Here is an 11,477-nt window from a genome sequence, read left to right on the forward strand (position 1 = left end):
AAGTTTTTTAAGGTTACAGGGTGTTCAAGGATGAGTTCAGTAGATGGGGGAGGGGCCTGTGTCTGCTTTTGAAAAACTAGGGCAATTGGAGTCAGGGATTAGGACAGGGAGATATGGAGTCAGTGTGAAGGACCGAGGGATGATAAGGGGGAGTAGGGGCCAATGTCAGGGCAATAACAATGAAGAACCTCCACTGTCCAGATGTCTGTTGGAGTTTTCTCTCTGATAAAAGCAGAGAAGGATAAATTCTTCATGATAAATTCAGTTTTCAGGACAGGAAACTGACCTGATTCTGGGAGGATCCAGTTGGTGATGGGAAACTAAGAAGTTCAATGACGCTCCCATCTTACAGTTTGTGATAATGAGAGAAATTATGCACATCGTTTGATGTGCACCCTAGAGAAGAGGAAAGCAAATTTGAAAGAGTTCAGAGAAAGGATAGGAAAGAGCCTGTGCTCTGAAGTTTTATGGAGGATGTTGACATAAAAAGAAGATGAAATTTTGATTATACAACGATAAAAGATTTTGCTGAGGAAAAAAGGGGGAATCTGTTAAAAAGACCAGTGTGAATGCAGAGGAAACAAATGGACAAATTTAGATCTTTAAGGTATATGTATAGAGGATGGAAGTAAGGGGAGGTAACTGAAACTAAATTCAAAGAAATGGCATAGTCCTGAAATGATATGGTCTGGAGCACTAAACTTCAGCATGACTAGAAGCTAGTGCAAAATGGCAAGGACCACCAAAAAGGGCATTTGTCAATCTTTGTTGAGTACAAATGGAAAATCAAAGAGTGTATGGGACTACTGCTGCTCAGGTGGACGGAATAATAATGACAGAAAAGAGAGAGAAGGCTGCACTACTCAACTCTTATTTTGATTTTGCTACTTTTACCAAGTAGAATTAAAATGGTTAACTTAGAGTTCAAACCCAAGATAAATGAAAAGATAGTGCAAGAATACCTCACTGCTTTCAATGAGCACAAGGCACAGACCTGAATAAACTATATCCCTAGGTTTGGAAGAATTTTTGTGATTACTGAGCTTTTTGTGATTACTATCACTTTAAAGACAAATGGAGAATTGGAGAGCTATTTTTGGACTGGGGAGGGGCAATTGTCTCACAGAATGTTGACTCCCAGAAAAAGAAAAGAGTGAATTCTTCAAACTATAAACCAACGTGCTTGATTTTGATCCCTGGCAAAATTCAAGTATGTATTAAGTGATGGTTTATGAGCATTTAGAAAAGGAAATGATGATCACTTGTTGGCACAGATTCTTTAAGAACTAACTTTATTTCCCTTTCCAACAGTACTTTTAGGTCTGGCTTGTGCTTTCATAGCCATTGGAGTACACTGAACTCTACAAAGACAATATAGGGATGAGTAAGAACCTGACAGGTACTGGGTTACTCTGTGTGGCATGGAGGGAAAGTAACCAAAAATAAGCAAAAGGGATCCCAAGAAGCTGAGAAGTAAACTGTCTTCATATGTCTTCTTTGGGCAAACCTGCTGAAGGAACACAAGAAGAAACATCCAAATGCCTCTGTGACCTCAGAATTTTCTTCAAAAAAAAAAAAGAAAAACCTTATAAAGGTGGAAGATAAAGTCAGCTAAAGAGAAAGGAAAATTTGAGGACATGGCAAAAGCTAATAAGGTTCATTATGAAAAAGAAAATAAATACTACATACCACTGAAAGGAGAAGCAAAGAACAAGGAGGAAGAGGAAGAGGAGAAAAAGAGGAAGAAGTTTGATGATTCCAATGCACCTAAGAAGCCACCTTCAACTTTATTTCTTATTCTGTTCTGAGTGTCATCCAAAAATTAAGGGGGAGCATGCTGGTCTTTCTGTATACTGGACTAAGGGGAAAACTCTGATTGTCAAAGCTGAGGAGAATAAGAAAAAAAAGGGAACATGGAGAAGATGAGGAATATGAAGATGATGATGATGAGGAAGAAGATGAGGGTAAAGACAACAATTATGAGATGACAATGATGAATAAGTTGGTTCTAGAGCAGTTTTTTCCTTGTCTTTAAATAATTTAACTCCCTTGTACACAACTTGCTCCTTTAAAAAAAAAAAGTAAAGTGTAAATAGGACTTCTACTAGGCTGGTAGGACAATGCATACCTGGATTTCAGGAAGACATTTAACAAAATGATATCCTTATTGACAAGATGGAAAGATGTGGGCTAGAAAAAATTACAATTAGGGAGATTCAAAAAAGATTGAATGTTCTAAACCAAAAGAAGTCATTAGCAGATCAGTGTTAAATGGATGGGGGTCACCAGTGTAAAGTCCCAAGGATCTGTCCTTGGTCCTGTTCAGGAATTTTTTAAAATTAGTTACTAGATTGAAAGTCTGGATGCTTGTCAAATCTGCTGATGGTGTGAAGCCAGAAGAGATACCTAACATGTTGGAACAAGAGAGTGAAGATCCAAAATTATTTTGATGGGCTAATAAGAATAACGACATTTATATGCTACTTTAAATTTTGTATACATTATCTCATTTTAGCTTCACAGGAATCCTGTGAGGTAGGTATTACCAAAATGACTATTTGGATTTTACTGGTAAGAAAACAAGGACAGAGGAGCTAAGGACAAGTGACTTGTACAGCGTCAACTGGCTAGTAAGTATCTGATGTGAACTGAAAACCTAGATCTTCTAGATTCCAGATCCAATGCTTTTCCCAATTCACCGAGCTAAGAAAAGGTTAAAACTATGGGTGCAATTTAATAAGATTACATTTATCCCCATTCAGTTTCAAGTCCTTCACTTGGGTTCAATAAATCAACTGTACAAGTTCAGGATGAAAGTAGTATAGTTGGGCCATAATTCCTATTTAAAAAAACCCTGGGAATTTTTGGGGTCTACAGACTATGAGGTGAGTCAACAGTATGACATGGCAGCTGAAAAAAGTTAATTGATCTGCATTAATAAAATTCTAATGTCCAAATGGAGGGGAAATGATCATTTCATTGCATGATGCCCTGGTCAGACTCAAGCCCCTCATTTTCTTCCCTGAACTTGAATTTCCTCCAGGCACCCTAGACTGAGATACTTTTATGTTGAATGCTAAGCCTTCCATGCCAATCCAGACCTGCTATAGCCTTGGATTGCCCTTCCTTCCCCTAACTTGCCCATCTTCAGAAATGAGGACACTAAATCTACAGTCTGGGCTCCCAAAAGGTTCCAGAAAGGAAGATGGGAGGCTATCTCCTGTACTTGTATTCCTATATCATGGCAACTCACTCTGGCCATAGTTTCCCCTCACAAGAACTTCAGGAATATTGGTTGAGTTACAGTGGGCAAAAGTCCAAAGCTAATGACCAAAAGATTCACCTTTAACTTCCACCTAGTTCCCAATCTTCCTACTGGTTGGAGCTGTCCAAAATGACCTTTAAGCAGAGGCTAGATGATTCTCACCTGTCAGGGTTATAGTAAAGATTCTTCGGGTAAGGGGTAGACTAGCTCACCACTGAGGTCCTTTCCTACTTTGACATTTGGAGATTCCCAGGATCTGTGATTCTGAGTTGGTATTAATAAGAGAATTGGGGATGGGGAGTTGAGTTAATGTCAAAAATGAACACGTGAGGCTTTGAGTGGAAGATAGGGAAAGATCAGCCTTCTGGTCATTAGCTTTGGGTTTTTGCCCATTGTAACTCAATGTCCCTGAAATTCTTGTGTGGGGAAACTGTAAGGAGTGGAAGGGAGAGGAGGATAGATGGGAGGGGAGAGGAGTTTGCTAGGACATAGGAAACCAAGTATTGGAGATGGCCTCCCATCCCCCTCCCTGGAATGCCTGGGGAGCCCAGACTGTAGATTTAGGGTTCTCATTTTTGAGATGGGGCAAGATGAGCAAGACAAGGGCAGGAGGAGTAACCTAAGGGGATGGTAGATGTGGGTTGGTGTTGGACTGGAGAAAAACTTGGCAATCAGGACAAAGTGGATTTGGGCCTCAGTCTGTGGACATTGGGGGAAGTTCAAGTTTAAGGAGCAAGAAAAAGAGACAAGAGTCTGAGGCTTTGTTCCTCCCCCATCCCCTTAGATAGCCTCTGCCTGAAATCTGCTGTCTTTCAATCCTTAGGCATCCTAACCTCCAGTATCCATTCCAACTTTAGGCATCCCACCCTTTCCCCCACCAGTCCCCACTCTGTCCCAGAATCCAGGTATCCTAACCTCCAAACTCCACTCCTTCCCATGATCCAGGTATCTTGACTCCCAAACCTGACTCTTCCCAAGGACCCAGGTGTCTTGACCCCAGCCTTCACCAAGCACAACTCTCCTCCCATCTCCACACACCTGTGCTGGCCTCGCCCCAAGCCCCAGGGGCAGCTGAGCTGAGCTGGGAGGAGTTGTGAGGAGGGCCTCAGAGATCAGAGGACTGGGGCCCCTTGGGAGAAGTGTGAGGAGGGGGCTGGGAATTTCCCCCCACACCTGTCTGGGCCTGAACTCCCCCTCCCCCTACAGAGCCAGGTGGGGGGCATTGGGGAATTCCACATCTGGGGCCTAGAATGGACCAGGGGGCCAAATGTCTGAGTCCCCCACAAAGGGTGAGGGCTAGGTATCAAGATGCAAGGACTATGGGTCAGGATACTTGGATCCTAGGAAAAAAGGGGGGGTAGGAGCCAAGAAACCTTGATCCCTGGAGAGGTTCAGGGTTTCAGACTGGGGACATAGCTGCTTCATTCTGTCAGGAACCATGTGGATTCACTTCTTAAGGTCCAGGTGCAGGGGAAACAGGGCGTGGGGAACTGAGACTCATGGAGAAAAATCTCTCCAATAACACTCCTGACCCTAAATCCTTATGCTTAGATCTGAGATCTGATTTCTCAGTCAGTGAATCCATGTAAGCTTGTCTGGGAGCACGGGAGCCCATGTGAGAGTGTGAGTCCAAGGGTGAGGAACTCAAGTGAGAGTGTGACTCGTTTGTAAACTAGCACAAGAGCCTGTCTGTGATCTCATAAGCCTGTGATCGTGCCTGTGGGAGAACCAGCATGTCTGTGAATGTTTCCACTCTACACCACGTCTATGTCTTTGCATGCCTTAGTGTTTATATCTCTGGGTCTCTGTTAGACTCTGAGTCTCTGTCTGTTCTCTCTCCTCAATCCCCCCAATCCCCCCTGGGCTTGGACCTGCTCAGACAGCTCCAGATGCCTCAGTACCATTCCCCCTCCCCCAGCCCCTGAATTGCAGGGAGGGGACAAGGACTCTCCGATCTCAGAGCAGCTGGCTAAGACTGAGAAGAGGATGCCTGGGTTGGGGGGGGGGGCAGGTTGCAACTCACATCAAGGGGGAAGAAAGGAGAAGGCAAAGGAGTGGAAAAGAGGGGGAGGTGTCTGGGCCTGTACCTCACCCTCTCAGGCGGGGCTTCCCAGGCTCCCCCCAGGGCGAGGGAGAGACCTACCCAGTGAGGGAGGGAGGGAGATCCCAGGTGGGGAGCTTGAGAGGGAGGGAATTAGAGACAGAGAATGAGAGGGAGGCCCTGGAGCCAGGCAAAGGCTGAGGCAGGAGGCATCCAGGACAGACAAGGAGAAACAGAGAAGCAGGGAGAAAGAGGGGAAGAAACTCAGAAGAGACACAAAAGATAGAGTAAGACAGATTCAGAAAGAGATGCAAGTTATGTTCATATAGGCTGAGACAGGGAGAAGGAAGAGACTCAGAAAGTGGTTGACAAAATCAGCAAAACTCAAGAGATGTGAGCAGGACTCACTCCCAAAGAAACTACTGTTCAAAAGGCTTGGTGAAGATGGAGTCTATGAGAGAGTGAGGAGAGCTGTTTGGGGCATTGAGAAAAGCAGGTGCCAAATTCTGGGAAAGGGAGGGGAGGTGAGTGAAGGGAGGGAGGCATCAGGAGTTAGAGGGCTCCATGACTCTGGTGCTAAGGATCTCCCCATAAAGGGGGCCATGGGACCTTTGGATCTCTGGAGTCTCCTGCTGTTGCTGCCGCTGCCCCCTACTCTGCCCCTGCCCCTGGGGGGGAATCTGCAGAGCCCAGGTGAGTCCTCAGAAACAACCCAATCAGCATCCTCTTTTGAGTACCAAGCATTTAGGCCCCAGCCTCCTCCTCTCCTGGGACCCAGTTTCCCACCCCCACCTGGGTAGGTCACAGGAGTCTGGCCCCATTGCCTCTCTCCTTTGTCGGAGCAGCTAAGCATTTTTGTTCCCCAGCTCCCTCCCTTCCTGAGATTCACATCTCTACTCTCCTTACCTGCTCCCCTTTTGGAATCTCATCGTACAGTCCCTTCCCAATATCTAGGTGTTGGATGCCCTGCTTCCTCTAGTCTGAGAACTCAGGCATCATCCAGGATAGTGGTCCAGGCCCTTGAAATTCCAGGACCCAAGGTATCGGGTTCCCTTTCCCCTTTCCCTCCGGGCATCCAGACCTAAAGCTTCCTAACCTCCTAGAATTCAGGTGGTCAGTCTCCCACCCCTCCCTTCCTAGGATGTCCTGACCCAATTCTCTTGGTGTAAGCCGACCCCTCCCACACCCCCAGGTCCATTTTCCTGTTTATGTCTATCTGTCCTGTGTTTGTCTGCTTGCCTGCCTGCGGACCTAGAGGTGGGGGGCGTGGCTCTGACCCCTGGAGGGGAGGGTTGAGGAGGGAGGAAGGCTCCCAAGGAGAGAGCAGCCAGTCCAGGACACCTCTAACCCTCGTCTTGCAATCAGCGCCATCCGAGTGCTACCAGGTGAATGGGGCGGACTACCGAGGCCGTCAAAACCGGACGGGGCCCCGAGGCAGTGGTCGACCCTGCCTTTTCTGGGACCAGACGCAGCAGCATAGCTACAGCAGCAGCAAGGATCCCCAGGGCCGCTGGGGACTGGGCGCTCACAACTTCTGCAGGTGCGAGCGGACCTGGGCTGGAGCAGGGCAGGGCGGCAGAGGGGCACACTTTTTCCTTCTGTGGAAGACTGGGGATAGGGATCTTTGCCAGGTCTGGGGGGAAGAAGCGGAAGATGTGAGGAAGAGATGAGGCCTGACAGGTTGTCCATCCCCTTTAGGAATCCCGACGGAGACGTACAGCCCTGGTGCTATGTAGCAGAGACAGAGGAGGGGATCTATTGGCGATACTGCGACATTCCCACATGCCACAGTGAGCCTTGGCCTGGGGAGATGGGAGAGCACCCGGATACTTATTGGGAATAAGATAGCTTGAAGGCGGGGCGGGGACAACAAGGTCCTGAGTGGTGGGACACATGGGTTTGACTTAAGGATGAAACTACCCGGTGCTTGGGGAATTTAAAATTGTGACCACTTTGTATGAACAGATGGGACCCGGGGTAAGGATGGAGGGACCTGAGGAGAAGCTAGATCAGAGTCCCAAGGCTTCCTTCTTGTGGCAGTAGGAGAATAGGAAGGGGAAGGCGCGGTGGGACTCAGGGAAGGTGGAGGTGTAGGATTGACCCAATGTCCATTCTGCTTTGCCTCCTTTGCCCAGTGCCGGGCTACTTAGGCTGTTTTGTGGATTCCGGGGCTCCCCCAGCTTTGAGTGGCCCCAGTGGCACCTCCACCAAACTCACAGTACAGGTCTGCCTGCGCTTCTGTCGCATGAAGGGATACCAGGTAACGCCGACCTGGCCTGGTTCCCTCCTCTCCCTTACTCCCCATCCTCCAGCCCTAGCCCTAAAATTGTGACAATAAGGAGGGCTGAGACACTTCCCGGGAAATGACTGACCTCTCCCCCCGCAGCTAGCTGGGGTGGAGGCCGGCTACGCTTGTTTCTGCGGCTCGGAGGGGGACCTGGCCCGGGGACGCCCAGCCCTGGCCACAGATTGTGACCAGATCTGCTTCGGCCACCCGGGACAGCTGTGCGGTGGAGACGGGAGGCTAGGCATCTATGAAGGTGAGAGTGACCAGAAAGCTGAGAAGAAACCGTTCGGAGAGTGGAGGAGTGAGGGGGCAGGGACTTTAAGATGCGGGAGGAGCCTGGCTTTTTGATGGAGTGAATTTTTTTTTAAATGAGGCGGGGCCTGAGGTGGTACTAGACTGGGAAAGGAACAACCTCCGAGGAGGAGGATGAGCTGGGCGTGAATGTAGGAGGGGCGGAGGAGGATAGAGCGGGTTTAGGAATAAAGTAACCAGGTGGGAGCCGCCTAGGGAGTCTCCCCAGAGGTGTGACCTGGATTCTTTCCACTGGGTGGGACTGTGCGGGGGCTCAGTGAGATGGGCATAAGCCATAGGATGACTGTGCCTCCTTCCCCCGCCTCTAGTGTCCGTGGGCTCCTGCCAGGGGAATTGGACTGCCCCCCAGGGTGTCATCTACTCCCCGGATTTCCCAGATGAGTACGGCCCGGACCGCAACTGCAGCTGGATTCTGGACCCGCCAGGGTCCTCCCTGGAGCTCACCTTCCGCCTCTTTGAGCTGGCAGACTCCAGAGACAGGCTGGAGCTTCGGGAGGCTGGCTCTGGCCGGCTACTGAGGGATTTCGATGGGACACGGCCACCCCCTCCTGGACCCCTGCGCCTTCCCACAGCTGCCCTCCTGCTTACCTTCCACAGTGACCCCCGAGGCCATGCCCAGGGTTTCGCCCTCACTTACCGAGGTGAGGGGCACATCCTTCCTATCTAGCAATCAACCTCTCCCCCAATACCCCACTCCAGTATATCCTAACCCCCAGCCCTCAACTTTCCAGACCAGATTGCCCAAAACTCTACCCCAAACCTGGATTTTCTCTCCTCAGGGATTTTGGATCCTCTTGAGGACATGGGATCCCCTCAAAGTTTGGCCCAGACCTTACCGGTCCCTTTGGACGGAACTAACTGCAGCACTGGGTCTGGGGATCCAGACGCTGGCATTGGGGGTGAGAGGCCAGGGACTGGGGCATGAGAGGTCTGTGTGCCATGGGAACTGGGAGGGAGGAAGCTTGCGGAGGCTCACAGCTGCCCTCCGGTATCTCTAAGTTCTTTGTTTCTTACGGTCGCTCTTCCATCCCCCTGCAGCTGGGGTCTTCTACGCCGTGACGGTGGTCTCTGTATTGCTCCTCATCGTCTTCTCCTTCTACCGCCTGCTTCGGAAACGGTGTGTGACTGGACCCTCTGAGACCCAGGAGAGACCCAGGCCAGCCCCGAGGGGAGGGGAGGGGCAGGATCGGAATCCACGGGAAAATCCTGAGGGCTGAGGGTTAGACTGCAGAGTGTTTGTGACCTTAGTTAGAATTGGGAGCTGAACTTATGGGTCCCGGGAGAGTAGGGGCTTTGTGGGAGGGGAATAATGCAGAAAACCCGGGCTCTGGGAGGGGAGAGGATGGAGATTTGGAGATAAGGAGAGGAGGCAGGACCCTGTTGATCTCCTCCCTCCCTCTCAGGAGCTGTATGCTGGCACCAGGGAAGGGGCTGATGGGGCGACTACTGGTGCTGGGGCCTGTCAGGGGAGCTGGGCGAAGCTGGGTCGTCTGGTATCGCCGGCCCCGTGGGGTAGCTGTCCCCAGTCCCACTGGAGACCCCACACCTGAGGGTCCTGCCCTGGCCTACCGGCCCCTCAGTGCTTCCAGCCAGAGCTCCCTACGATCCCTCATCTCAGCGCTCTGACCAGGACTGGCAAAACCACTCCAGCCCCGGAAGCTTAACTCCTATGGGCAAACTGCCACACATCCTCAGAAATCTGTCCATTCCAGAACAACCCAGATCTCACTGGCCCCAATCTCCCATTCCTTCCACTGATGGCCTAAAATGGAATCAGAAGTCAAAGGGGGAAAAAACCTTGGACACCTGTTTTCCCACTTTTGAGTGGAAAGGGGATGGGGGAGGGTGGAGATCAAATAGGAAGCAGTCAAACCTTCAACCTTGGTGGATCTCAGGATGATTAAGGTTCGAAAGCAATAGGAAATACTGTGGACCCTTTACTCAGCTCCCACAAGACCATGTAAAAGCAGCTGACAGTAGGTCCAAAAGTAAGAGGCAATCCCTTGATGTGACAAGATATGTTCTAAATTGGGAGTAGGTCTGAGATTATTGGAAAATGGTGCTCCTTTCAGGAATATCCATGAACTTGGAGAGCTCACAGGTCAAGAAAAAGTGGCCAAGGACCTGACTTATAGAGTTTGAATAAAGGGACATATTTTTGTACTGATCCTGGAACAGTCTGCTTCCTTGGGAAACAGTGGGGACGGGTTAAAGAAGTTATATACAGGAGAAGAAGGGAAGGACTGTTCCAAAGGGGTTGAACATGGAAGCATCTAGAATTATTATTAAAAGATAGAGGAGTTTGAGAGTATATAAAGGATGGGTCTGGGCTGTGCAGAAATTATGCAAATAAAAGAGATTGCTGGAAGGGATTTATGACAATAAGAGCAAAGAAATAGGGGAGATGAGGCAGGGCTTCAGTCAGACAGAAGGTGAACTTCCTGGCACACAGGTAATCTTTACAAGATTCAGTTGTAAACTTTCCTGCAGCAGACACCATCATTATTACTCTTCTTCCACTTCCATTGTACTTCCCTGCCCCCTTCTTTCCCATTTCTCACATTTTCCTTATTTTTCTCCTTCCTAATAGCTAATATTTGTATAGTTGCAAAGTAATGTGTATGTATGTATATGTAATGTCATTTGGTACTCACAACTCTATGATGTGGTGCTATTATTAGCACTATTTTAGAGATGAGAAAATTGAGGCTGCAGGAGGTTAAATAACTTTCCCAGAGTCACACACCAAGTAAGTGTCTGAGACAGGATCTGAACTCAGGTTTTCGTGACTCAAAGTCCAGCACCTAGCTGCCTCCCACCAAAAAAAAAGCTAACTTTTTCATAAAACTTCAAGATTCTCACAGCATTTTACAGATGGAAAGGGGTAGGCAAGATGATAATAAAGTTAGTTGGATTCACAAGTAACTGAATGTCTACACCTATAGATGGTCATTCATAATTAAATGTTAGGAAATCTCTAGGGAAGTGTTCCAAGGATGTATCTTCTGTCCTGTGCTCATTAGCATCATTATCGATGACTTAGATAAAGGAATAATTAATAATAGACACTTTTAGCCCTTTAAGTTTTGTAAGGCAATTTACCTAGATGATCTCAAAACCTCCCCACAATCCTGTGAGGGTCACTATTTTACAGATGTGGTAACTGAGGTGCAGAGAGGGCAGATGTAGACTCATAGTCCTACAGATGGTCTCTGAAGTAGTATTAAGAGCCAAGAGCTCAGGTCTTCTTGACTCTAAGTAGAGGATTCTAGCCAGTTTGGTATGGTCTTTAGGATAACATTTAAAATTTTTTTTTTTACAAGGAGAGTATATTTAAAACATTTACAGCTCAAAACCAGAAGAAATAACTAACAAAATGAATAACAGTCAGGCCCCCAATATATCTCATTAGGCAAGGACAATGGGCAGGATCCAATAAAATGACATTTAACTTTTTAACATAGATAAACGAAATAAATTTCTCAAGTACAAGATGGGGGAGGTTTGAATGTGGAGCTTGTTAGTAATCTGTAAATTCAATATGAATCAACAGTATAAAATAGTACCCCAAA

General features: G+C 48.1%; 1 protein-coding gene across 2 annotated transcripts; it reads left to right on the forward strand.

The window, feature by feature from the left end:
- The first annotated feature begins 5,330 nt into the window (after window positions 1–5,330).
- KREMEN2 (kringle containing transmembrane protein 2) lies at window positions 5,331–10,072 on the forward strand. 2 transcript variants are annotated; one of them, XM_072602640.1, is made up of 9 exons: window positions 5,331–5,999; window positions 6,672–6,846; window positions 7,005–7,096; window positions 7,442–7,566; window positions 7,693–7,846; window positions 8,214–8,546; window positions 8,685–8,804; window positions 8,944–9,022; window positions 9,309–10,072. In XM_072602640.1, the coding sequence occupies exons 1-9, from the start codon at window positions 5,909–5,911 to the stop codon at window positions 9,529–9,531; spliced, it is 1,392 nt and encodes a 463-aa protein (XP_072458741.1). In that variant the 5' UTR covers window positions 5,331–5,908; the 3' UTR covers window positions 9,532–10,072. The 2 variants fall into 2 exon arrangements, with proteins under 2 accessions (XP_072458741.1, XP_072458730.1); XM_072602629.1 differs by lacking the exon at window positions 5,331–5,999 and having other exon boundaries at window positions 6,353–6,846.
- Window positions 10,073–11,477: the final 1,405 nt, after the last annotated feature.

The sequence above is a fragment of the Notamacropus eugenii genome, chromosome 1 (assembly GCF_028372415.1).
Source record: "Notamacropus eugenii isolate mMacEug1 chromosome 1, mMacEug1.pri_v2, whole genome shotgun sequence".
In the NCBI taxonomy this organism is placed as follows: Eukaryota; Metazoa; Chordata; class Mammalia; order Diprotodontia; family Macropodidae; genus Notamacropus; species Notamacropus eugenii.

Coding starts and splice junctions, on each gene's coding strand:
- KREMEN2 (XM_072602629.1), top strand. CDS start 6,515: ATGTCTATCTGTCCTGTGTTTGTCTGCTTGCCTGCCTGCGGACCTAGA. Junction 8,547..8,684: donor TTTCGCCCTCACTTACCGAG/GTGAGGGGCACA, acceptor TTCTCTCCTCAG/GGATTTTGGATCCTCTTGAG. Junction 9,023..9,308: donor TACCGCCTGCTTCGGAAACG/GTGTGTGACTGG, acceptor CCTCCCTCTCAG/GAGCTGTATGCTGGCACCAG.